Consider the following 25,550-nt stretch of genomic DNA (forward strand, 5'->3'; position numbering starts at 1 on the left):
TAAAATAAGTGAGAGAGCCTGAAAAAAAAGTATTGTAGCCCAATAATAAAGGTATAATAAGTCCTGAATAATTTCTCTGCATGTACTGTTATATAAAATAAGTGAGAGAGCCTAAAAAAGAGTCTTGTAACCCATTAAAAAGGTATAATAAGTCCTGAATAATTTCTCTGCATGTACTGTTATATAAAATAAGTGAGAGAGCCTGAAACAGAGTGTTGTAACCCATTAATAAAGGTATAATACATCTTGAATAAGTCTTCTGCATGCACTGTAATATCAAATAAATGAGAGAGCCTCTAGAAAAGTGTGTAATATAATTAATAAAGGTATAATTCCTGGAGTGTTTCCTTGTCATTTAGTTTGAAATGTTACTGTACTCTTGCATTATATAAATAGTACTGTTGTATTAAGCGCTGTCAACCCACACTTGGGCAGGCCCATATAAAGTGGATGAAGGGGGTGCCAGTAGCTGTGAAGCGTATATACAGTCCTCAACTGTTGGTTAATGGCTGGCATGTATAGGTAAATCTGGCACACAAGTAGCTTGTTAATGTGTTCCCCAGAAATGTCAGTATGCTGCTAAAAATGTAGGGGGCTGTAAAAATATAACTGATAATGTCACCTGAACACATCCAGATATGTAGATATATAGATATAAATAAAATATATAAATACGTAGCAGTAACATCTGCATCCTGCACAGTTTGTATGTCAGATATAGGTCAGGTATATAAGGAACTAGCAAAACCCATTTCACAACTTAATGGACTTTGCCTAGTGTAACAATACATGTAGGGGATATATACCTGCAGTCAATAGGAATGTAGTGTAAACTATAAGTACATATAAATTGTTAATGGAGGTATCTTTTTACACCCTAATGTATGTGTATAAACAATGCAATTCCACACCTCAATGGGTATGACTAATCTCAAAACATTTGTTGGGATATATGTCCTATTGGTTTATAAATATCTGCATTTACTTTGATGCATGTGCCCTGTTCAAACACCACAATCTTGGTGGCCTGTTGCCACCAATCAATCCTGCATGCTGTTGGAATGTTCACTGTTGTTCTATATATGCATGAGTTATGCTTGCTGTTCAACTGTTGGAACTCTGGTGTGTTGGGTTAATGGGAATATTACTGAATGCTGTTACAACTAATTTGGAATGCTGTTGGCTGTTACCAACCCATATTGTCATTAAATCCTGCTAAACATAGAACGTATGGGAAGGCCGGTCCCAGCAGACCCACCTGTCCCACCTCAGCTGGCAATGGCACCTGGCACCAGCAGGTCCGGTGCCCAGCCTGGGACCTCCTCCTCCATTGTGCCTGTGCCACCTTTGGGTGGAAGCACTGCAGGGGATGGGGCTCATCCCCCTGTGCAAGCGTGGCCAGAGGAGGGCCACCTATCACCCTCCGAACGGTCCGGGCTGTGGTGCGTAGGGAGATCCAGCATTCAGTCGCTGATCCTCTACTCCAGCTCGAGGCACGAGTGATGCGACTCACGGGTGAGCCTGCCCCTCCTACGCAGCCCCCAGCACAGCCACCATCTGAGCTGTAAAGGTGCAGTGGTGACGGCCCATGGGTGGGGATCTCAGTTCCACTGTTGCCATCTGTGGGCTCATGGGCTTGCGATTTTCAAACATCCTTCCTCGTCAATGGTGTTCACCCACCCCATGTGTCATATTCTGCCCTTGTATGCATCTTGTTTGTCTTGTCTGTTTACCTCCACAACCTACCTCCCCAAATATACCTACTTCCCCTACCCCACATTCCACTCTCACCTGAAAAAAAAGGGCAATCTGCTCCCACAAAAAAATTACACCCCATACATAGCTGCCCATTTTGCACACATGTCCGCTGGACACATAAACTGAAATTTAATTGGCAGTACAACATACTTTGTTGTCCTCACCCCTCTCTCAGGGGTGGAAGGTTTCAAATTTCCCTCCAAATTTCTAGTATATGCACAGCTGTTGCTGTTAAAGAAATGGGCAGATACGGACCTTCCCTACACCTGTCCTGCACATCCCTAGCTGTTTTCCCTACTGTCTTTCCCTCTTTGTGCCCCTTTTTCACCACTTTCCTATCTCCCCATTTTCTTTTCTTTCAAAGAAATGAGCCGGGGGTTAGCAGGAGTAAGCACTCTTAAGCAGTAGTTAGCGGGTTTGCGCGAGTGTGCGCTTGTGTGTGCTCAGCTAAGCATCACTAAGTGTCATGCACACCCGCGCAAACCCACTTACAACTGCTTAAAAGTGCCTTAGTCAACCTGCATGTGAGGGCCCTTGTTCTGCTCAGCAGAAAAATAAAACACCACTGTCAGTCTCGAACCCCGGACACACTAGACTGCATGAAGTACCACTAAGCCACAGTAGATATACAACAGGTTGCTGCTGAAATATATATATATATATATATATATATATATATATATATATATATATATATATATATATATATATCATGCATCAGAATGAGTGAATGTAAAGGAAAGGTAGGAATGCCATAACACAAAACCTGTTCTGTGGAACTTTACCAGCAGTTGTTGTGGAATTGCATTACATGACTGTGATAACATAACCAGCCATTCTAGCAGTAAATAATGTTACAGCAGTACTTTACAACCCCCACACAGTATCATAGCAGGACAATCCCCACCCAAGTGTACAAAATACCTGTGTGTTCAAGGTCCAGCAAGGATATAGGTAGGCATACTCAGTACTGGAATTGCCAGTTTTCATGAGCATCCTTTGCTAATGTCAACCAAAAAAAAAGCACAAACTGTGCAGAAGTGAGTACATTAATATTCACAGTATAGCAGTTCACAAACAGTTCATGTGCCAAATGAAAACATCTCAATAACTACGTATGTATGGCAGCTAATTGTATAAGTAGAAAAGAAACTACATACTCCCATGTATCTTGTGTTAGCATTTGTAGGGGTGAGTACAATTCTACACTGACAACTGTGTACTGGAAGTGGCAACATTCAGGTCTGAGTACAACATTCAAATCACTGGCTACACCCCTAGCATCAGATATAAGAAGTATACCAACCTTCTGACTTACACAACGGTGTCCACAGCAAACAAGCATGGTCCCCACTTTGGAAAGCTGAAAGGGCTACGCCTACCTGACTTAGCAATTTATAGCATTGGGTTGCTACGACAGTGAGTACTGCAAGTACCACACAGCAGGCTGCATGCAATTGCCAAATGGTGACCACCAATTGGTGCAGAGGCCATCACATGCACATGTGCAGATACCTATAAAAGCAGGCTGTACTTGCTGTCCACACATGCAATCATTTCATTGCAGGTATGGAGAGAGAGAGAGACAGAGAGAGAGAGTGAGAGAGAGAGACACAGACAACAGCAACAGAAAAAAAGATATAAAAAAAAAATATATATATATATTGAAAAAAATATATTGAAAAACAAAAAAAAAAAAGATATAAAAAATATATTAAAAAAATAATATATTGAAAAAAAATAAGATAAAAAAAAAAATTACAAAACACACGGAACTGACAAATACATACACATACAAAGGAAAGGTATGTAACAGATATGTATTTACTGGCATGTAATAGATGTTTTTGAAGAGTACTCTACATAGTTTGAATCATCCATATGTGGCAGCAGTACATATCTATGCACAGATGCCCTGCATAACTACTGCCATGGAGAAATCAGTGTGTAGCTGTGTGCAGTGGGATATGACTGTGACATATGTAGTTCAGAATTAAATGTCAAACATCTGATCCATGTTATCTGTGTTCTGTACAGTAGTGTGTACAATGTCTGTTTGGGGGAGTAGCGCATACAGTTATATAAACATGGATGTGACAGAGTAACAAATGCATGATAGTCATATTAATGTGTAGCTTAGCATTGGCAACAGCTGTACCAGGCTAGTATGCTAATCTAGCATTTGCAGCTACATATACACCCTCTAATATTACTGTGTGCTCACATGTGACACCTGTTCATGTTGCAGCAAGGCCCAACAGGTCAGCCGTGATGTATATGAACTTACAACAGTGTGGACCTTGTGTGTGTATGGCACACACATACGGAGAGATCTGTCTGTGTCAGATATATTAGCATCTGTAGATGTACATAGAGCAAGGGACATACTGCAACTGTTTGTGAAGGGTGGACATATATATGTTGTTGAAGGTTGTTATGTGCATATTTCTATGTAGGTTGTAGTGCGTGGCAAACAAGACAGCATACAGTGCCGGTATATGACATGTGGTGGTTAAACGCTGTGGGTATGATTCGTCAGGTTTGCAGTGTTGTAGCCAGTGAGGCCTGCTAAAGCTACATGGTCTGAGAACACCTTCAATGCATTCCGCACAACACTGTGCAATATTATGACATAACTGTATACCTCACAACCTTCGCATAATTGATATTCCCACCATGAAAGGTGGACTGTATATGTGCCTATATGTATATCTATATGTACACCAATGGATGTTAATATGTATGTATATATATATATATATATATATATATATATAGAGAGAGAGAGAGAGAGAGAGAGACAGGGTCATATTTACTGCAACAGATGCCTGGTGACAAAGCCATGGACTCAAGCTCAATGTTGACACAGCATTGGCATCCCTTCTTGCAAAAACTCTGTACCCATTAACTACCACATAGGTGGTAGTCTACTTAACACCGAAGGTGTGATAAGAGACCATGGGACACAGGTGGACAGTAGTCTCCCCTTTGATAATCACAGTGCCACACTAGTCATGTAATCTGTCTACGTGGCACACGTCATCACAAAAGGTGTGTCATCCAGGGAAATATAGGTAGTGTTCCCCTCTACTCATCACACATAAAACCCATTATAGAGTACAATGCTCCATGTGGTATGTACCTCACAAGACATCTACAGCTACTGGAAAGGACACAGACATACCTCACAAAGATTAATACCGGCCTCAAACAGATGCCCTATGCAGACCATCTCACAAAACCACAGCTAGACTGTGTCGCATACCGCCAATCCAGAGGTGACCTCTGCCTAACATACAAAGCTATGTCAAACCCAGAGCTGTTGGACATGCTCCACGTAAACAGATCACAATCCCTACGAGCTACACGCTCTAGGGACCTAAACCTTGTGACCTCAAAAAACAGCACATGCTGGAGGAATAGATTCCTATCTGAGAGACATCCCAGACTCTGGAACAAACCACCTATCAATAGCAAACAAAGCTCCTAATTAGCAGTCATCATAAATAATCCTGATGATTGTATGGGAGATAGGAAATACACCCCGGGAATCACCTCTGTGTCTCTGCTTGACAGGGCCACGTGAAATGAAATTACCTGTGTTTCAAAGGCCAGGGTAGCGTATGGCTAGACTTCTATAGGCCCTAGGGCCAATAGCCTATTACCTACCTATGAACTGATACACACCCACATGTACATGTTGCAATAATTGCTATGTGAGGTTGACTGAGTGTGATGGTGAATGTGTTGGTGAATGTGTCAAAGTTCTGTATATGTGTGATAGCTTAGTGGGAAACTGTTTCTGTCATGGTATTATGTGACCTAGCTGTGATCCCAGCAAAAGATGTGTATGCTATTGCTAGGCAGAAAAATCAGTATGCCATATGGTCTGATGTAGTCCCTTGGTGTCGACTGGGGTGTCCCATTGTAGGCTAAAGCAGTACATGTATGCTTATTGAGTGTTACTGCTGGTGAATCCAACTCCTGTATGAACTGTAGTACTACCTGAAGCTGTATGCCTAAACAGCACAGTATGGTGTATGTCCACATTTCTTGGAAACACTGTTTTATGTGTTCCCTGTAGTCCTCACAGATTACATACCTCAGGCATAAGGTTTTGTAACTACTGACACACAGTACTGTATGGTACACAGGTAAAGGTCATCTGTGTTGCCATACCTTTGTGTCTGGTATGTATGTCTGATGTGTGTGTGTGGGTATGCCTGTACCATGGCCTCGGTCATATGTGTGTTACAGGATATATGTGCGTATCTAGCAACATGTATAGTCTTGTACAGCAGTATGCCACCTATATTAATGAATGTGCACATATGTTAGGCAGGGGTTTGCCATCAATGACTACTGTGGCTGGTAATACTGTAACTGGACTTTACAATCATTGCAATGGATTACATATTTCTTTATGCATTAGCTTGATATATACCTCCTTTGGCTAGGTGGTGCATTGTGTCGCATACAGTGTGCTATGTACTGTTGTATAGTCTTACATACTGGTTTATCTTTGTTGCTGTGCAAAACATGGTTTGATATATAGAGTGTACCAGGCACTGTCAGGCAGTTGTGGGTTGAGCACTGATATGTGGTATTGAAAGTTTGTATCCTCTGACAGCCAATAGGTTGCTATATATGGCAGTTAATTGATATCTGTACTTTAGAATGTTAAGTGTGCCACATTACTTGCTCACACATATTGTTTCATTGTCTTTCAGGGTCATGGCCCACCATCGTAATCCCACATATAGCCCAGCAGAGGAGGAACAGATTACAACAAGCCTGGTTCAGCACTATGCCCTGCTGTTCTCAAGAACCAGCCAGGACCAGCATGAGTGGACTGCACTGTGGTAAGATCTTGTCCGTAAGGTAAATGACATAGGCATGCCTAACCGGACATATGAGCAGGTACGCCATCACTGCAGTGATTTAATTAGACATGTCTGGCAGCGTGCGTCTGATATCTGTAGACAACAGCTTGCCACAGGTGGTGGGATAGCCATCCATCCCTCCCTTACCAGAGTGGAGGAGCTGCTCCTGAGCCAGGTGGCTCCTGGCCAACAACAACAACAACTAACATGTATCATCATGGAGGCCAGAGCCACCCAGCAAGTTGACATGGAGCGTGCAGGTAACATGGCATAGTTGTAGACTACTGTTACCTCTACTGGTAGATCATGCTTATGTGAGATGTGTACTGTGTAGGTAGAAGATGTGGTGCCTAGTGTTGTGCATTACTAATAATTAGGAATATAATCTGTAGGCCTGTGACTGTCAACCATTGTACTACTGCAAGATTGCAAACATACTGTAGCAATGCCACAGTTGTTGCCACTGACAAACTGTCTCATATACTTGTAGGTCCCTCTGGTGTGACAGCAAGGCAGCAGACCAATGCTGGTGAGTGTGTTCTACATTTAATAATGCTAATTAAATGTGCATGTCATAGGTGAGGTGTAGGCCATGTACATGTAACACACCTACGCATAATGCATGCTGTGCATATTTGCTGTGAGACTATGCACATCCCAGTAACGTGAGTAGCTGCCTCAAACACATGCAATACACAGAGCATCCCACACAATTGGTGCAACACTGTAATAGACATTGGATAGGCAGAGTCGATACACATGCAGACAACATACACAACTTTGTCATACGCAGTACATATTAACATGCTACACATGGCGTATTCAGACACCCACTGTAAGGTCACAATCCAGTATCCCAAATGTCATCCACACAGCACACATAATATACCTGAGGGGTAGAGGCCTCTCATGTAGCTGTATGACACTCTTCAACACATAAGCCATTCATGTTAGGCAATGCCCTCTTTTGGGCACCTTACAAACCCATGTAACAACTGGCTGTGAAATGGTGAATGTAGCCATGGTACTGCAGTTCAGGTACAGCATGCTATGTGCCAGTCTGGCACACATTAGTAGCCTTGAGTGACCACATGATGCTGCATGATGATGGCTCATGGTACTACACCCCATCCAGTTACAGTGACCACAGTACTACACATAGCATTAATTGCTATGCACCTCAATGTTGTGTGTGTGCAAACATATGCACCTATACACAACATGCATAGCAATCACCATTTGTACAAAGTGACACATGTATGTCTTGTAATGCGATTGCGTGTATAGGTCACATGATACACATTGTGTATGTGTGATGTTTAATGTTCCAGTTGTGTTGTAGCATGCCATGTCATGGCTGGCACTGGCATGTCCACAATATGTCCTACACTCACCATAACCACTGTACAATGGCTATGTTGAGCAATGGTATTCCATCAGGTATATATGCACCACTCATCCTGTGTGTATACATAGCATGCATGTGCTAAACCTGTGTCCACAATTATCTGCTAAAGACACAGATGCTCTAATCAGAAATGGATACCTAAGTGACACACATATACACATCCAGCCATGGTATGTATACCTGTGAGTGATGGTGCACAGGACATTGTAGAGCTTTTAATACTTGCACAGCAATGTTGTGTCCATGTACACATTGCGTTTCAGGGTGAGACCAATCACTGAACAACAACACACGTGCATCTAAGCCATGTATACTGTTATTAGCAAGGGCTGTCTGCACTTGCACTGCATGCTGTTGATCAACACACATCCTGCATGCTGACACGTGTGATATAACTGTTTAGCTTGTGATACTGTACCCCACCATCACCCGCTATTGAGTATGTGTCTGCTTTAGTGAGGAGTGTATTTGTGTGCATGTGTGCATGTGTTCATGTGTGCATGTGTGCATGTGTGCATGTGTGCATGTGTTCATGTGTTCATGTGTGCATGTGTCCATGTGTGCATGTGTGCATGTGTGCATGTGTTCATGTGTTCATGTGTGCATGTGTCCATGTGTTCATGTGTGCATGTGTGCATGTGTGCATGTGTTCATGTGTTCATGTGTGCATGTGTTCATGTGTGCCAACATCATGTACAGGTCGTAAAGTGTGTTTCCTGTCTTCCTCTCACAGGTGCTGAGTTTGGGCTGGTTCACTGCAGCAGAGAAACTGATGTCACTGAGCAAAATAGTGATAATGGTGATAGGTGTGTTGAGGCACAGGCATGTTTGCCAGGGTCTGTCGTTGGGCCACCAATCAACAGTACACAAGTGTCCACCCCATCCATGCACACAGTCATACTGCCAATACATCCATCACCAATGTCCTTAGCTGAGGGACAGCTTACAGTCGGCATTGGCCAGGACAGTGTGGTATCTATGGCACATGCATCCCAACACAGCAGCCATACCCAGATGTCTGGAAGGGTACCACAAAGGCAGATGTCCAGGGGTTCTCATCGGAGCACTGCTGCTCATCATGCCCCTGGCAGACGTGCCACAGGTCTTACAACCTCACGCATGTTCCAGGCTGTCATGGAGGCACAGGCACGTATGGAACGGTACATCAGACAGGGACTAAGGGCACAGAGGGCATATAACACCGCTGTAATTGACAGTATCCATGACCTAGCAGGTGCCATCCGTAATTACACTGAGGTCACTGAAAGACGTTGGGGTGAGACATTAGATGTCCTCTGCAATGTCATGTCCATGTGTCAGGACAGTGCGGGATGGTTGAGTCATTGACGTGGACGTATGACAGCAACATCAGCAACTGGCAGTCGCGGACATCCCTCAAGTCACAGTCACTCCCATAGTGCCAGTACCAGCCCCAGCAATGTTGGGGGTGGGCTGTCTATAGACCGACCTAGAAGACCACATGTACGTGGCTCTGGACAGTCCCAGCAGGGACCTGGGTCCAGTGTACATCCATCTACCTCTGGGGATAGTACCCAGTCTGGCTTAGTACCTGATAGTGTCAGTAGCATTCCTGCCAGGCACAGGTACCGTATCCATGGCCAAAGACGGTGATCTGCAAAGCCTGGCAGGTACAATCTGTGGCTGTCCCACAAATACCCGTATATGGCAGCCACATGGTGGAACTGTGTGCATGCAGACACACACACACACACACACACATAAACCAGACACCTAGGGCTAACACATACCAGCACACATTACATCAACATTGGCCCATAGCAGTACTCTTGGACCTCACACACACACACACACACACACACACACACACACACACACACACACACACACACACACACACACACACACACACACACACACACACATTGTATGGCTCACTGTAGGCCTCTGGCAAACCAACAACACACCCTGTGCATATGATGAAACCTGTGCCACCTCCTGTCATCTGTAACATTGATGCAGGAACAGGCTACCATGGTGCTGATGCACAGAGTGACTTTATAGCAGTATAGCAATGTTAGCATGTTGTCAGCAGTAGAGTGTAATGATATGCTTGAAGGTGTAGCTGAGCAGGCATGATGCATTAAAGCTATGATTGTCAATGTTGTATTGTTTACACCAGGGTTAGTTCCAATAGTGTATTGTCCACCCACGTGCCACTTGGCTGATGTGTGTAGTATTGGCAGCATGTGTTAGAGAGTGGAAAGTATGTGTGAGATGTGTGCAGCACAGATTTGCAGGTGTACATTTGTGAACATGGTGGAGATGCACTGTCTGCATGTACGTCCATAGTGGACACATGGGCAGGATGACATGCCCTGTATTACACAGTAACACTCCATAGTTTCTATTGGGTGGCCAGTATGCATTGTACTACACACATTTCGGAACTTGACTACACATGTGTGTATGACATGGTTTGACACTGTGCTGTGGGTGATACTGTTACTATCTGTCATTGTTTTGCATTCTGGTAGCATACATAACTTCAACAGCCTGACCCTAACCAATCGTTAGATGATGTCTTGACAACTGGCACACAGATGTAGGACACACAGTAACATTTGGATCCTTCAGGTACTATACTATGCCAGTAACCAGTGGTATTCACCTGCACCCATTACTGAGACCACTCCTGTTTGGCATATAGCTCTCTTAGGTACAAGCAATCACAGTAGGGATATGTCCGTCCACTTCTGGTAATGCATACTGTGGCCTATAATGCATTCTCCAGATGACACACACATCTTCCACAAGGGTATCATACAGACAGATACCTGTTGTCAAACCCATGCTGTAAAGCTATAAGCCAACCAAAGCATAGTCATCCACCTTTACGGAACATAGTATCCCCACAGTACAACATAGGTAGTAGCCACCTACATGATGAACAGGTACCGATGTGTACATGCAACCAAGTGTTACGTCATCTCTCCTTTGATAATCACATTTCCAAAGGTATTTTGAAATCCTCGTGGATCACATAAGCAATAAGGGGTCTGCATGCATATCCACAAAGGTTGTTGTACACCTATAATGAATAGCCATCATTGACAGACTTTGCTGCATTTGAACAGGTCTGACAAATACCTCGGCCATAAACCCTCACTCACACAATTCAATAGAAACCGTAATGAGTGTGTGTGATATGGATGACCTAGGCCAGGGATCACTGCAGTGGCTGGCCTTGTCACAAGCATACAGATGTGACCTAAGGTCTGGAAAGCAGCAGCACACTCTGGGAAAGATGACAGATGTGTTCTTGGAGAAAGCAGGGTTCCCACACATGCAATAATTGAGGTCACATGTACGTATATGTATTTGCCACACAGCTACCTCACAGGTGCAATGCACATACTGTTGTCATACTGATATATCATACAGTAGTAAAGCAAAACCCACATTACATTGACCAACAGTGTCACACACACACTCACCAAGTGCAGGATCCAAGCCCCTACCTAACTACTTCATGATACTAGATGAGTACACATTAACACGATGCGCTATACACATTACTGGGAAGTCTTTTTTCCACAGGTGTATTTGTAGGATGGTGACATCATCAGACTTGACAAAGATAAGTATACCACTTTTAAGGTGTTCTACTACTCTCCAAAAAGGTTGCTCCTCTCCAAGGTGATTACAGACAAACAGTTGTCACGTACAGGAGTCAAACCCCCACCTAACTATTTCTTGATACTAGAGGGGTACGCATTAACACGATGTGCTATACACATTACTGGGAGGTCTCTTTTCCACAGGTATATTTGTAGGATGGTGACATCATCAGACTTGACAAAAATAAGTATACCACTTGTAAGGTGTTCTACTACTCTCCAAGAAGGTTACGCCTCTCCAAGATTAGTATACCACTTTTAAGGTGTTTTACTACTCTCCAAAAAGGTTGCTTCTCCCCAAGGAGATCACACACAAACACACACACTTGGCAAGTGCAGAATTCAAACCCCTACCTAACTACTTTATGATACTACAGGAGTTTGCATTTACACAACAAGCTATACACATTACTGTGAGTTCTCCTTTCCACCGGTATATTTGTAGGATGGTGACATCATCAGACTATACAAAGTGCGTTACATTAGGTGACATTAGGTGGGCTACATAGAAGGAATGTCTAAACACTTTGGCCATGTGATCATCAAAGGAGAGTTTACTATCTACCTGTGTCCCCAGGGCCATAATGACTTTCTCAGTGCATACTGGATTACCACCTATGTGGTAATTTGTGTGCACTTTGTTTTACCCAAAGGGGATGACTATGCGTTCTTTGGCATTCAGCTTGAGGGCATTGTTTTGACACCAGGTATCTGTCTCTGTAAGACCCTTCTGGAGGATGTCTGTGTCAGCTGTAGAGTCAATTATGGGCCACAGTTAGCAGTCATCTGCAAACCTGTTCAGCCATACTCCTCCCATGCTTGCCTGTACCTCTGAGCAGTATCTACTGAACAGGTCGGGTCCCAGGACCAAGACCTGTGTGATGCCATTTGTGACTGGGTTAGAGTCGGACATGGCACCCGCAACCCTGAACATGTGTGTTTGATCTGTGAGCCACTTGGCCACCCATCCTGTGACATAGGTGTTAATGTTCAAGCTGGTAAGCTTGTCCATGATGACAGAGTGGGGAATGGTGTAGAAAGTCCTTAGAGAGGTCCAGGTGGAGTGTGGACTACTTTCACCTCCATCTATGTCCTTGGTAACTGTTTCAAATAAGTCAAGTAGGTTTAGGAGGCAGGATCTGCCTTTCACAAGGCCAAGTTGGGTAGAGTCCAGTGTCTGGAGGTCCCCAATGTCTCTGTTTATGGGTTCTATGATAATTTGCTCCATAGTTTTGCAGACCAGGCTGAGTAGACCTATAGGGCAATGGTTTCCAGGTTCTGTTGTGGCACCTCCTTTGTGGAGCTGGATGACTGTTGGTGTATGCCATTCTTTGGGTACATAGCCTGTGGTACGATTGAGTGTGAATGTAGGTGAGGGTGTTGTTCCTTTTGGGGCTGGTGTAAGACGCAGCCTGGGACACCATCCAGTCCCATTGATGCTGTGTTCTTAGCTTTGGAGAGGGCTGTCTTTACCTGCATGTCCATGAAGTCTGGGGCTCTGCATTCTTCTGGGATGGATACAGGCCCTTTTGGGGGTGATGGGGGGGAGTTTACACTGAACCTGTCCCCCAGGATGTGGGCAATGTAAGTTGGTTCAGTGTATTTCTTGCCATTTTTCAGTAGCTGACAGCATATTTGGAAGTTGCCACCTACATGTTTGGTATAGCTAACGAAGGCTTTGTGGTTGTTATTCTTACATTCCTTGGCAATTTGTCTTTATAAACTGGCCTTGGATTATTTTATGAGCGATCATTGTTTCTTCATAATAATGATCAGTGATGACTTTCCTTTTGTGACGTTTGCTCTATCATGTGTTCATTTCCTCCTGCTGTTGTCTAGCTTATTTATGGGCGACGACCACCAGATTGGTTTCTTATTTTTGGAGGAGTGCATCTTGGTTTTATTTTGGATGTCTTGATCAATGCATCCCTGTGGATGCTCATAGGATGCACTTGTAAATGATTCAGCAGATTGTATAGCATTAGCCTATAGCAAGGGGGCTTTGGAATTTTAACTTTGGTCTTGGGAAGTGTGCAGTTTGCTTTGGAAAATGTCTTCACAGTGGTTTCATTGACTGTGGGGGGGGGATGTGGATGTCCAGTGTGATTACTTTATGATCTGATATTACCAGTGAGGGGTTTATCTCTGTTGTGGTACACTGGTACCCCATGTTGGTGATGATCAGGTCCAGTATGTTGTCACCTCTAGTGGGCGTGGTGACCAGCTGTTCCAGGGTGTTAGTGTTTTTAAACTCGAGGAAACATTGGGCAAAAGACGTTGTACATGAGTAATTCTCCCACTCAGTGTTTGGCTAGTTGTAATCTCCTCATATAATGGTATTTGATAGGACCTTTGTATTTTCCACTGTTCTCAAGAATACTGAGTGAGGTTCCTGAGACAAGGTAGGTGATCTGTAGCAGGCTACAATCTGATAAGCAGCTTTGCCCAAGTTTAGTTGCACTTGCATGGTCTCCAAGACCTCATGCTGTGCCAATGACCTGAAGGTGAGGTATCCATAAGGTAAATGGATACATGCCTTCCTTTGGTATTTCACTCATGGTTTTGGGTCGAAGATCAGAGGGAATGTGAGTGTTTTACGGGGAGCATGTCCAACAGCTCTATGTTTGACATAGCTTTGTATGTTAGGCAGAGAACACCTCTGAGTAGGCGATATGCAAGGGAGTACGGCTGGAGCATTTTTATCTGTATTTACAGAGTGTGGGGTGGTGTTGTAAGCTGTGGCAGGATCTACATAGGCTGTGCAAACCACCTTACCCTTGTCTACGGTTCTGGTGACTGCTTCAATGTCATCTATCAGGTTTAGGAGATATGATCTGCATTTTACACACCCAACATGGTTGTGGTCCAGAGTTTGGGGATTGAAAATGTATTTTTCATAAGCTGTATAATGATACATTCCATGGTCTCGCAGGGCAGGCTCATCAGGCTGATGATGCGCTAGTTTCTGGGGTCTGTGGTGTCTCCACCCTTGTGTAGTGGGATAACCGTCGCTGTGCACCATTCAGCTGGCACAAAGCCTGAGGTGTGGCTATGACTGAACATGGTATGTCGGTGTGGTGCCTGTTCGTTCTGTGGTTTGTGTGGAACACAGACTGGGAAGTTATCTGGTCCCATGGCTGCTGTGGTACTGGCTTTGGAGAGTGTCTTTTACCTGTGCAGCCGTGATGACAGCAACTTTGCAGTCTTCCATTATAGTGATGTGCTCTTTCATGGGTGAGAGGGGGGTAAAGTTAACACTGATCCTATCTGCCAGGAGGTTGCCAATATCATGGGTCTGTATATTTAGTGCCATTGAGCTGTAACTCAAAAATATCTGAGTGTTGCCATGACATGGACCTGTCTGTTGTGCGGAGATCTCCTGCGTAGACAATATGCAACAGAGTACAGATTGGGTTAAATTCAGTCTTGTTGCATGGGGCAACTGTTTGAGGCCAGTAATCTTCTTGTTGAGGTACTTCAGTGGTCTTTCCAGCTGCTGACGGTGCCTAGTCAGATTCATCGCAAGTGTGTTGTGGTAGTCTCTGACGGGTCTGATGACTGATGAGTAGAGGGAACCTCCTTTGACCTACATGCACAGACCTTGGCAGGTTGTGTGAACACATAGCATGATTTTCTGACCACTTTGTGAATGTATTCATGGAAGTAGAGATAACTAATCACATTTGTCCATAGATCCCTTATTATCATCTCCATATTTAGCCTAAGTGTGTGAGCATGCCCAGTATGACGTTTCAGTATGTTGTTGCCTGACATTTGCTTCGTTTAAGTGTGTGAACATGCCCAATATGACCTTTCAGTGTGATGCTGAATGAAATCCACTACATTTGTTGAAGTGTGTGAGCATGGCCGCTATAGACATTTATACTATATGTGTGTTGAAAATCAAGTTGTATTTTTACAGCAGGGCTCACCTTTGTGTCATAAATCAACAGGGATCATGCTGTGCCTGCAGGCCTTCCATGAGACACTTTGCATAGACTTATCAACATTTCTACATACAGGGGGGACAGCTATTCTTTGTACATTTCTACCCGGGGGCACACCTGATTGTTACTGTGGGTGTACATAGGATGAGGGGTTTACCTGACACTTATACACATTTGCTAGGCCTGCACTGCTATGTAAGGTACTCCATTTCAGTCTGTACTGTTGCCTATCATACTGGCTTGAGGCATACTACTGTACTACAGATCTTGGCATCCACTGTCACGTATATTACATTGCGACTTCATAGCCTACCCAACCCACATCACACCGCCTGGCCTTCTGTTCTCTGTCTACATAGGCCTGTGGGGGAGGTTACCCATATGCCTCTTTAGGGGCAGGCTACAGCATTTCTTTGTGTTTGCATTAGTGTACAATTGTCCTGCTGTGTCTGTGCCAGTGAAATGCTCTCATGGCTTAGTGGTTCAGTACTGTGACTATAGTGCACAGTATCCTGGGGTCGAGCCCTGTCACTGCTTTTTATTTTCATGCTGGTCAGACCAGACTGCTTAAGGAACAGTAAAGCAGATATGAGCATGTTTACCTGACTTTGCTCAACTTTGCCCGACTTTGCCCGACCTTGCCCAACATTGCTCAACGTTGCCCAACATTGCGCTAGTTAGCGTGGGCAATTTTGTTTACATATACTAAATAGTGGTAAAAGCTGCCTAGCACTGCTTTATATTGCTTAAAACATGGCAATCATGCCTCAGGTGGTGCTGCAGGGCTGCCTATGTTGGATGCACATAGTACACTCCCTATACATGTGTGAAAACAGGTAGTGTCAAATTAGGCATCCTTTTTATTTTATGTGCGAGTCAGAGAGAGATATCATTTCCAGGGTTCCTACTGAGCCAGTGTATGTGCTATGTGTTGCCTCTTTGCCAAGGCCAAGGCATACTGGGAAAACGCCTCCTTCTGCCTACTGGGGCAGGCTCAGGTTGTTCCTCCTCCGAGTCACGCTGTGCCTGTGCAGGCATTGGCAATGGTGGGGGGCTGTTTGGCCCTGCCCCATGCTGTTCCTGCTGCAGCTGTTTTCGCAGGATCATATTGTGTAGCATGGCACATACCATGACAATTTGGGTACATGTAGTTGGTGAGTACTGCAAGGCTCCACCAGATGTGTCCAGGCACCAGAAACGTGACTTGAGCATCCCAAACACACGCTCGATTACATTTTGTGTTTGTGCGTGTGCCTCATTATGGTGTTCTTGTTCAGGTGTGTGTGCATTTCTGATGGGTGTCATCAGCCACGGCTCCAATGCGTATCCAGCATCCCCCACTAGGTGACCGTCAGGGATGTCCCCATTGGCAAATGTCTGATACAGCTGCATCAGATGCCAGATATGGGAATCATGGTAGCTTCCAGGGCAGCCAGCACACACATTCAGTATTATGCCCTGGGCATCGCACACAACCTGGAAGTTGATGTAGTGGAAGCCCTTGCGTTGATGTAGGCCCTACCCCGCTCACCGGCTGGTGCTTTGATGTGTATGTGCATGCAGTCAATTGCACCCACTACCTCAGGGTATTCTGCTATTTGCTGGAAGAGATGCATATTGCTGGCCAATGCCTCATGGGAATTGGGGAAATATACATGATCACCGACATGTGCTGACATGGCATTCAGGAACTGGTGCAGTACCCTGGATGCTGATGCCTGTGAAATCCCCATCATATCACCAGTTGGTCTCTGGAAGGTACCTGTTGTTAGTATTCTTAGGCCAACACATACCTTGGTTTCCACTGGGATGGGTTCCCCTCTGCTGGTTCTGTGTGTGAGGTGTGGCCTGCACAGCTCAACAATTTGCTGCAGTAGGTCTCTGTCCACTCTATAGCGCTCCACTATCTCCAGCTCATGTAGCCCCTGGTAGGTTACCCTGGGTCTGTACACTCTTCTCCGTCTCCTCACTGAGGGTTGCTCAGCAGCATTCGCAATGGCACCACCCTCAGCATCTTGCACATGTTGCCTTATAATAGCAATGGCAGTCCCTAACATTTTTTTGTCTCAGTTAAGCTTTTTAAGTTTTCACATCTCTTTGTAGACTGCAGTGTTGCAGTGTTTCTGAGAAAAACATGGGGGGATGTTGTTTGCAGAGTTTTAAGTGCTGGGCTGGGCTGGGCTAGTGTACTGACTGTGTAATTGGCTGATTCTGATTGATTTCACCTGGCAGCTCTGCTAGTTCTCCTTGGTTAACTTCCTACTACTTCTTTTCCTTCCTTTTCCCTTTCTGTTTCCACAGGGGGCAGCGACACGCAAACAAGTGCAAGCACACGCACATGAGTGCACACGCACTCACACAGGCTTACACAGGCTTAGGCAGGTGCACATCTGCGCACACAGGCTTAGACAGCCTTACACAGGCTTACACGGGCACGCACACAGGCTTAGATGGGTTTACCTTTGCGCGGCGCTGTGCTACGCTTAAACATCGGAGATCAGGGAAAAAATATTTTTTATTATTTTGCAAAAGATAAAAATGCCAATGGCTTTATATTTGGCCATTGGCATGCTTCCTCAACTGGATGCATCCTTTATTTGGAGCTGTCATAGCTCTGTTTTGCTATTTGCAGAACGGTACTCCGTTACCAATGGAGTACATTTCTGCAAGTTACTCCACTCTTACTCGGACAGGTTAGTGATTCCTGGACTGCAAATTTACCTCATTTGCATAGCTTTCAGCAGCAAATGAGGTAATTTGCATAACATAACATTGTCTGTGCAAGAGTAGTTTTAGGAGCTCTCATGCACGCCCCTGCCGTGAATCTGTTCCTACATGTTTACAGCACATTTCTAGCACAAGTTACCAAAGCCCGATTCTTGTATGTTATGTCAATCATGTAAGTACCTAGGTGCACCTGTATGCAACTAGTAAATGCAGGAAACTAAGATAACCTATGAGATACATCCCTTTACTGCAATTATGAGTAATGACTGGGAATTATGCACACACAAATATATATACAAACACACATATATATATATGGGTCTACTTCATAACATTGAAATTTCATAATGTTGAATTTCATAGCACCGATACCATAACATCAAAAATTCAAAACACTGAAAACCCAAAACATTGAAAACTCAGAACACTGAAAGTGTGCTTCATGACTTTGAAAACTGCATTGCACAAGTAAATAAGATCCCCTGTACCTACAACAACACCTAACTAGCAAACACACTTTCTACTACATTTCTGCAGGGGGGAAGCCCCGCTGCACCCTCCCATGTGGGACACTCTGCCCCCCATACCCCTGTAAATTAAATATGCCAACTCCAACATCACACTACAGTGGAAAAAAGTTAATTTCCTAACCTCACCTCACTTTTTTCCATTGTAGTGCGATCTTAGAGTTGGCATATTTAATTTATGGGGATGTGGGGGGTGCAAGGGTGCTTGCCCCCTGCAGAAATGTAGTAAGAAGTGTGTTTGCTACTTAGGTGTTGTTATAGGTGGAGAGGATGTTATTTACATATGCATTGTAGTTTTCAATGTTATGAAGCACACTTTCAATGTTCTGAGTTTTCAATGTTTTGGGTTTTCACTGTTTTGGGATTTAGATGTTATGGTCTCAGTGTTATGAAATTCAACGTCATGACATTTTAATGTTATGAAGTAGACCCATCTCTCTCTCTCTCTCTCTCTCTCTCTATATATATATATATATATATATATATATATATATATATATATATATATGTATATATATATATACCTGTCTGTGTAGATAACATTGCACACACTCACACATGTACATACACATTACACTCACACAAGCATTATATGAGCATGTAATGATTTGACAACTTGCACAGAACAGCAAAGATTTCTTGCCAAAACCTGACCCTACAAATCTCCCTATCATGAGCTAACAAAGATCTTGCAGTTGGGGGCAAGTCCTACATCCTCTATGCAGTCTTTCAGTGGTCTGTTTTCACTGAGCCAGATTTTGATGAAACAGTTATAGACCGTGCTATGATTAAATGATCTGTGCAGCAGTAAGTGGCAACATGGTTAACAGGCAGTTTATTGAATGCATACTTTATCAACTCGAGTCTAAGCTTTTACAGCCCATCAAAATTTCTTTTAGTTGAATTGTGATTTAGCCAAACCTGCTTTGTGACTGATGCCTCATTGCACTTGTGCAACCATGGAGTTGGTATATATACATAGGAAGGTGGGGAGGTACCTCATTAGAGGATGGAGGTAGAGCCCTTCATGTAAAGTATTTTTTTTGTTTGTTTGTTTTTTATTTTGTTTATTTAATGGGTTTATTTGAAATGGGTTATGTGAATTTGGGTTTTTCTTTTGCTGGCCACAAAAAACTTGTGTGCTTTACTTTTATGATTTAGATTAGGTTATGTACTAAAGAAGGGCCATGGTAAAAGAAACAACTATAAATGTGTTGAAAGAGTATAAAACGTTAATCAGTTTTGGAAAATACAGCTGCAGTATTACTCAAGATTGTTTCTGAAGTGTTATTTCAATATGATAAAACACAAAATATATGAAAGGAAGGATAGCCGTTTTGCACAAATCACATTCGGTTGAATCATAACTGACTAAAACACATTTGACTGAATCATGATTGAAAATTGTGGAGTACAGAAGTACTGACTCATTTTGTGTATATGTGTGTGTGTGTGTGTCTGTGTGTGTGTGTGTGTGTGTGTGTGTTTGTGTGTTTTCTTAACTATTGTGTGACCATGATGTTAATGCATTTAAGTAGGGTGTTTGCCCTTGCAAAAAAAAAGTTTTTTTAAGGTATGCCTGTTCTAATGAAGTTTTCTATGAAATGTGTTTGTGAGTCAGCTGTGATTCACATTTTTCTTCTTTTTTTTCCAGTCATCTGTGACTGTGGAGTTAGTATAGTTAAATAAGGAGGTACAGAGGGTCTTGTCACCCCCAGCAAGTCATGTTTGGTGTAATATTTTTTCAGTCAAATGTGATTCTGTGAAATGAGTTTTCAGTCAACTTTGCTCAATCATTTGTGATTCAGAGAAGTGTGACACAGTCAACATAATTACATTCAAGGAAAAAATATCTGAGACAGAAAAAATGGGTAAAATAATGACTCATCTGTACTTTTTAAGGAAGATGAGATAGATTGAGTTTTATAATAAATAATTAGGATTAAGAGACGTATTACAGAAAATAAAGTTTTGGCAAGGCCAACAAGAGCAGGTGATGGTTAAATGATTATGAATATCAAATGACTATACACACACATACATTCATGTTGGAAATGTGATTGTAATTATTTTAATGATGTATTGAGTTTATTGTAATTAACTGAGGTTTTTATGAAAGTTAAAATAAAAAAACATGTTCTTTTTTCATCAGGTGCCAAGAGTTCTTTTACATCCACTGAACCATATTACACTGTCTCATTTGATGAACAGTACCTCAGGCATACAACACCCTTTTCTTTTAGTAATTGATATAATCGGTACTGAAATAGGATTTCAAGTAGCTGATGGAGGACCTGAACCCACACTTTTGTGTAATTCTTCAGCAGCAAAAGCAAGAGTGATACCTGTTTTGCTACTGATAGTATTTTTTACCTGTTTTGTATTGATTCAAAGAATAATTTTTCCAGTTCATTAGTTGCTTCTTTCCCATGATTTTGGTACACTATCATGAACCATGTAACATTTAACATTGCTTTATAAAGGTTTTGCTTTAAAAATGACATTTTATAGGTGAAACTGTGGCCTGCTGCTAATTTCTGAATAAACTTTGGACCTACCTTGAAATAAGGAATCTTTTTTACATTCATTTATGGCACTGGTTTTGCTTCTTGAACCTGTCAACAACCATGCACCTTCCCCTGTACATGCAACTGTTTGGTGTTTTTGGTGTTTTTATATATATTGTAGATATGCATTTCACAGCAAAACACCTGTGTCATTAAAATATACTGAATGTGTACATTTTTATATCATGTGAATTACCTGAAAGTGAGGGAAGCTCTTAGAAAGGCTCAAGGCCATTTCAGAACTGATTCCTCTTCATGCCGTTTATTGTCCTTCAGTAATATTTGTGCAATGCATATGGAGGGGTCACTGGGTAGGTGCTTCTAACCGTTCTAGAGAATAAGAAATTGGCATAGTGTGAACTTGTTTATGTACTTCACGCCCATTACAATTCCAGTGGACAGGAGCTGGCATGGAATACCTCTAGCATTCTTTCAAGGCTTATTACCTAGAGTTCCAAGATGTCATGTTATTCAAATTGGCACTAATCTCACTCTACCCCTTAGGAAGTCTGAGAACTGATCAAGGCTTTAAGAGACGATCTTATTACATTATGACTTAAAGTATATTCAGGAGAACCCTATTTAGAGATATTGCATAAACTGACCTAAGGAGAAAAACAACATCTGCTACGTCTACTGTCCACCTTTAAAATAATTTATCTTGTCTACTGAATTCTCATCCAGTTGAGCATTCTAAGTTATACACATTTTATTAAATTTCATCTTGTTTGCATTTTTTACCCTCAAACTATGACCATTTACAATCATATAAAGCAAGGCCAGTATATTTGTCTTAAAAATATTTAGTAAACGGCTATATAACACTGTATGCCATGCATGATCACCACAATGGAGAATCAGTTCTCAAAATTTAGTTAAATTTGTACTGTATATAAGTCAAACCTGATATACAGTTCTAACCAATAGTCAGAAGGCACTATGTAGTTACTAAGGAGTTTTCATCTCTTGTTTTACTACTCACTGAGCTGACAGTAACAAATTAAACAATGAAAACACAGAGAAAGTGTGTACTACTTTTTATATGACTTACACCATAAATTAAATGGTAGCATACACATAAACACTTCATATAACAATACCAATGCCAATTAGAAGAAATTCTTCAGATGTTTTCAGCACTTTGAAAGTATCACATAACAATGATGCAGACGTTATGTAACACTTATGTATTTTAAGTTAGTTACCACTTGTTACATCTAAAAATATGAAGCACTGATCATGTATCTAGTCAATCTGGGCTTGTAGCCAGATACAGTTCTCTAGCAAAAAACCATGAAGGCAACATAACTGAACTGAAAGTCTAAGAAAGAGCACCGGCAAGCTTCATAATGGCCTAATAAGTGTCTCCAAAAAGCAACACCTACTTGGTGGAATATATGATGCAAACATTTGACAATAAAAGCATGAAATAATTTGCATAGCAAACGGTTTTGTTTGCAAAGGGAATTACATTGTGTATTCCAACGTCCTACTCAATAAATGTTCTAAAAAGATTTTAGACATGCTAAAGCAAACATTTTGCTTATCTAAGTATTGTAATTTGCTCTCCTAAAAGTTAAGCCCAAGTGATCCACCATTCATACTGTTGGCTGCATAGTGCACATAAGACATATTCCATCTTACCTCCTGCCATTTCCCACTGGTCTCTAAAAACAGGACACAGAATGGGTCTGATTTTGAAGTTACATCTCTGTCTAGAAGATTATGTCCACATACTGAGAGTTCCACTTTGCAGACACAGTGTTCAGTGCCGATCGGTGCCTGTGGTGTGGGGCTCAGTGTGTAAGCCATTTCTTTGGGCAACAATTCCAGGTACTCTGTAGGGCAGAACAGAAGCTCAAATAAGAAAAAGTTGACAAGATTGATATTTATTTACATTTTTCTGTTCTGAATAAATGGATCTTCTCTTTAGCATTCCATGCATATCGCTAAAATTATCAGCCATACTTTACAGATTTGCGGTCTGATATTGTGATAAGTGACATTTGTTTGATGGAACTGTTATTGAATTGCATAAAATCAAGATTAAAATCTCAAAAAAAACTTTGCAAATGCGTATTAAAATAAAATATGTAAAGAGAATATAAAATATGTAAAGAGAATACCATAAACAAGTATATATTAAGAGTGCATCCTGCACCTCGAATATTTGGGGATGTACCCCTCAATATCCCCACAACCTCTGAGGTTGCATTACTTATGAGTTAAAGGGGATATGTGGATTACTTAGTATGTCGGATGCAGCCTGTCACATCAGAGATGAGCAGGTGGGTGGTTTGTGAGATAGAAATGTTTTTAGTAATATCTGTTTCATTTTGTTTTACTGTTTGTGGCATTTTTGATGTCATCTGTATGCCTACACCTACCAGCATTATTTTACTATTAATGTAATGCTAATAGACTGCATGGAACAAGCTGCAAAAATAAAATGACTGTCTTAATAAATTAAAAATTATTTCATTTATTATCTAATATCTGTGATATTCCATTCAAGTTTGCAGGAGAGCTAGAACCTTTTATAACAAGTAAAGCCTGTAAGGCAGATAGCCAGCTGGGACACTGCTTCATCCTGGCATGTGCACAAATTTTCTCTGACACACTACTCACAATCAATGGGAAGTTTAGGATTGCTTGATCATGTGTATGAGATGTGGAGGAACCTGAACACTCACACAAACACAGGGACATGGGAAGCGCATGCAGTTCCACATAGAAGGTATCCAAGAAGGGAACCAAGTGAGAAAACCAAGAGCTGTGAGGCAGGATCATGAAAGTTGCAGTTCTTTGCTGTGTAATGAAGTGTTTCTTTATGCAAAATGTATGCCTTTCTCTTCTTTCTTCTGACTTATTCAAGCACAGAAGATTGGGAAGTTAGTTACTTATAAATTCTGTTTGCTGGCAGAGTGTCAATCTGCTTAATTTACATTGCATTACAATGTCTACACAGTGGAGTACAACTTACATCTGACTTTTTTATATACTGAGAGATGAAGATCTGATAAATATTATGGAAAATATAAATGTGGACGTGCTAAGGAGTTCAATATACATGCTAATTATACTGTTAATGATGACAACCCATTTCTACATTTTGACTCCACAATGACATTCACTATTGTATAATCAAAGTATATACAGTTTTGATACACACACTGTCCTTCTATCATGTACCTGCTATACCCATTGTCTTTGGCAAATCAATTTTGGACAGCTTAGAGCATTGCTGAGATTGTACTGCAGCCATGTGCATGAGCTGTTATGAAAAGTTCATTTCCACTCATTAAACTTCCTGTATCACCTTTTCCACTAATCCAGTGTATCATGCCGCCTTTTCACTCAGTATAGTTTGATGCTTGCATAATACTGGTTTGACTTGCTCATCTGGTCATGTTTCCTTGCACAGTATTCACTAATTGCTACTTATCAATCCACTTGGCACATACGTTCACACTTCTTTACCACTGATCAGCAGCAACACTGCAGACTGTATTTGTTTATGCTGCAATGTTTTTGTTCACTATCCCCTTTGTGGTCATCATGTTCGTATCTTTTATTGGCCTATTCATTCCTTCCCCATCTCCTACTTGCTTATTCATTCCTGTCTTCCTGACAGCATTCAATGATGCAAGGCATGGCTCAAGAGTAATGGATCATGGCTGTCATCCAGCAAGAGTTAAAAGATGTACAAGCACAGATTCTGACCCCTTGCTGGCAGCTGCATTGTGATAACTGCCATCTCAAGCTTAGTGTGAGCACACATTCCCGCACCTCCTACGCTCTCAGTATGATGAATGGCTCATGTCCCTGACTCCTGCCTGCCCTTGTGCACTGTGTGTGTGCATACATATATATATATATATATATATATATATATATATATATATATATATATATATATAAGGCCATCCCATGGGTGAGTCAGCATCAGACACACACACAACCATCTTTCCCAAGATGGCTCCACTAACACCCAGGTCACCTGCCCCATAGATGCAGCCTTTTCTAGGTGGTAACTGGCCGCAATGAATGCATTTTTACTCTTATGATTCCCAC

The 25,550-nt window shown here is 42.1% G+C and overlaps 1 protein-coding gene across 1 annotated transcript in view; it reads right to left on the bottom strand.

Moving 5' to 3' along the window:
• The window catches only part of CPNE2 (copine 2), a 1,786,656-nt gene that overhangs the window by 1,498,788 nt on the left and 262,318 nt on the right, over positions 1–25,550 (bottom strand). Inside the window, exon 2 of the mRNA XM_044081406.1 lies at positions 23,121–23,314. Within this exon, the coding sequence (XP_043937341.1) occupies positions 23,121–23,314 (194 nt within the window). The remainder of the gene's footprint in view (positions 1–23,120; positions 23,315–25,550) is intronic.

The sequence above is a fragment of the Protopterus annectens genome, chromosome 8.part0 (genome assembly GCF_019279795.1).
Source record: "Protopterus annectens isolate FY-2018-M chromosome 8.part0, PAN1.0, whole genome shotgun sequence".
Classification (NCBI taxonomy): Eukaryota; Metazoa; Chordata; order Ceratodontiformes; family Protopteridae; genus Protopterus; species Protopterus annectens.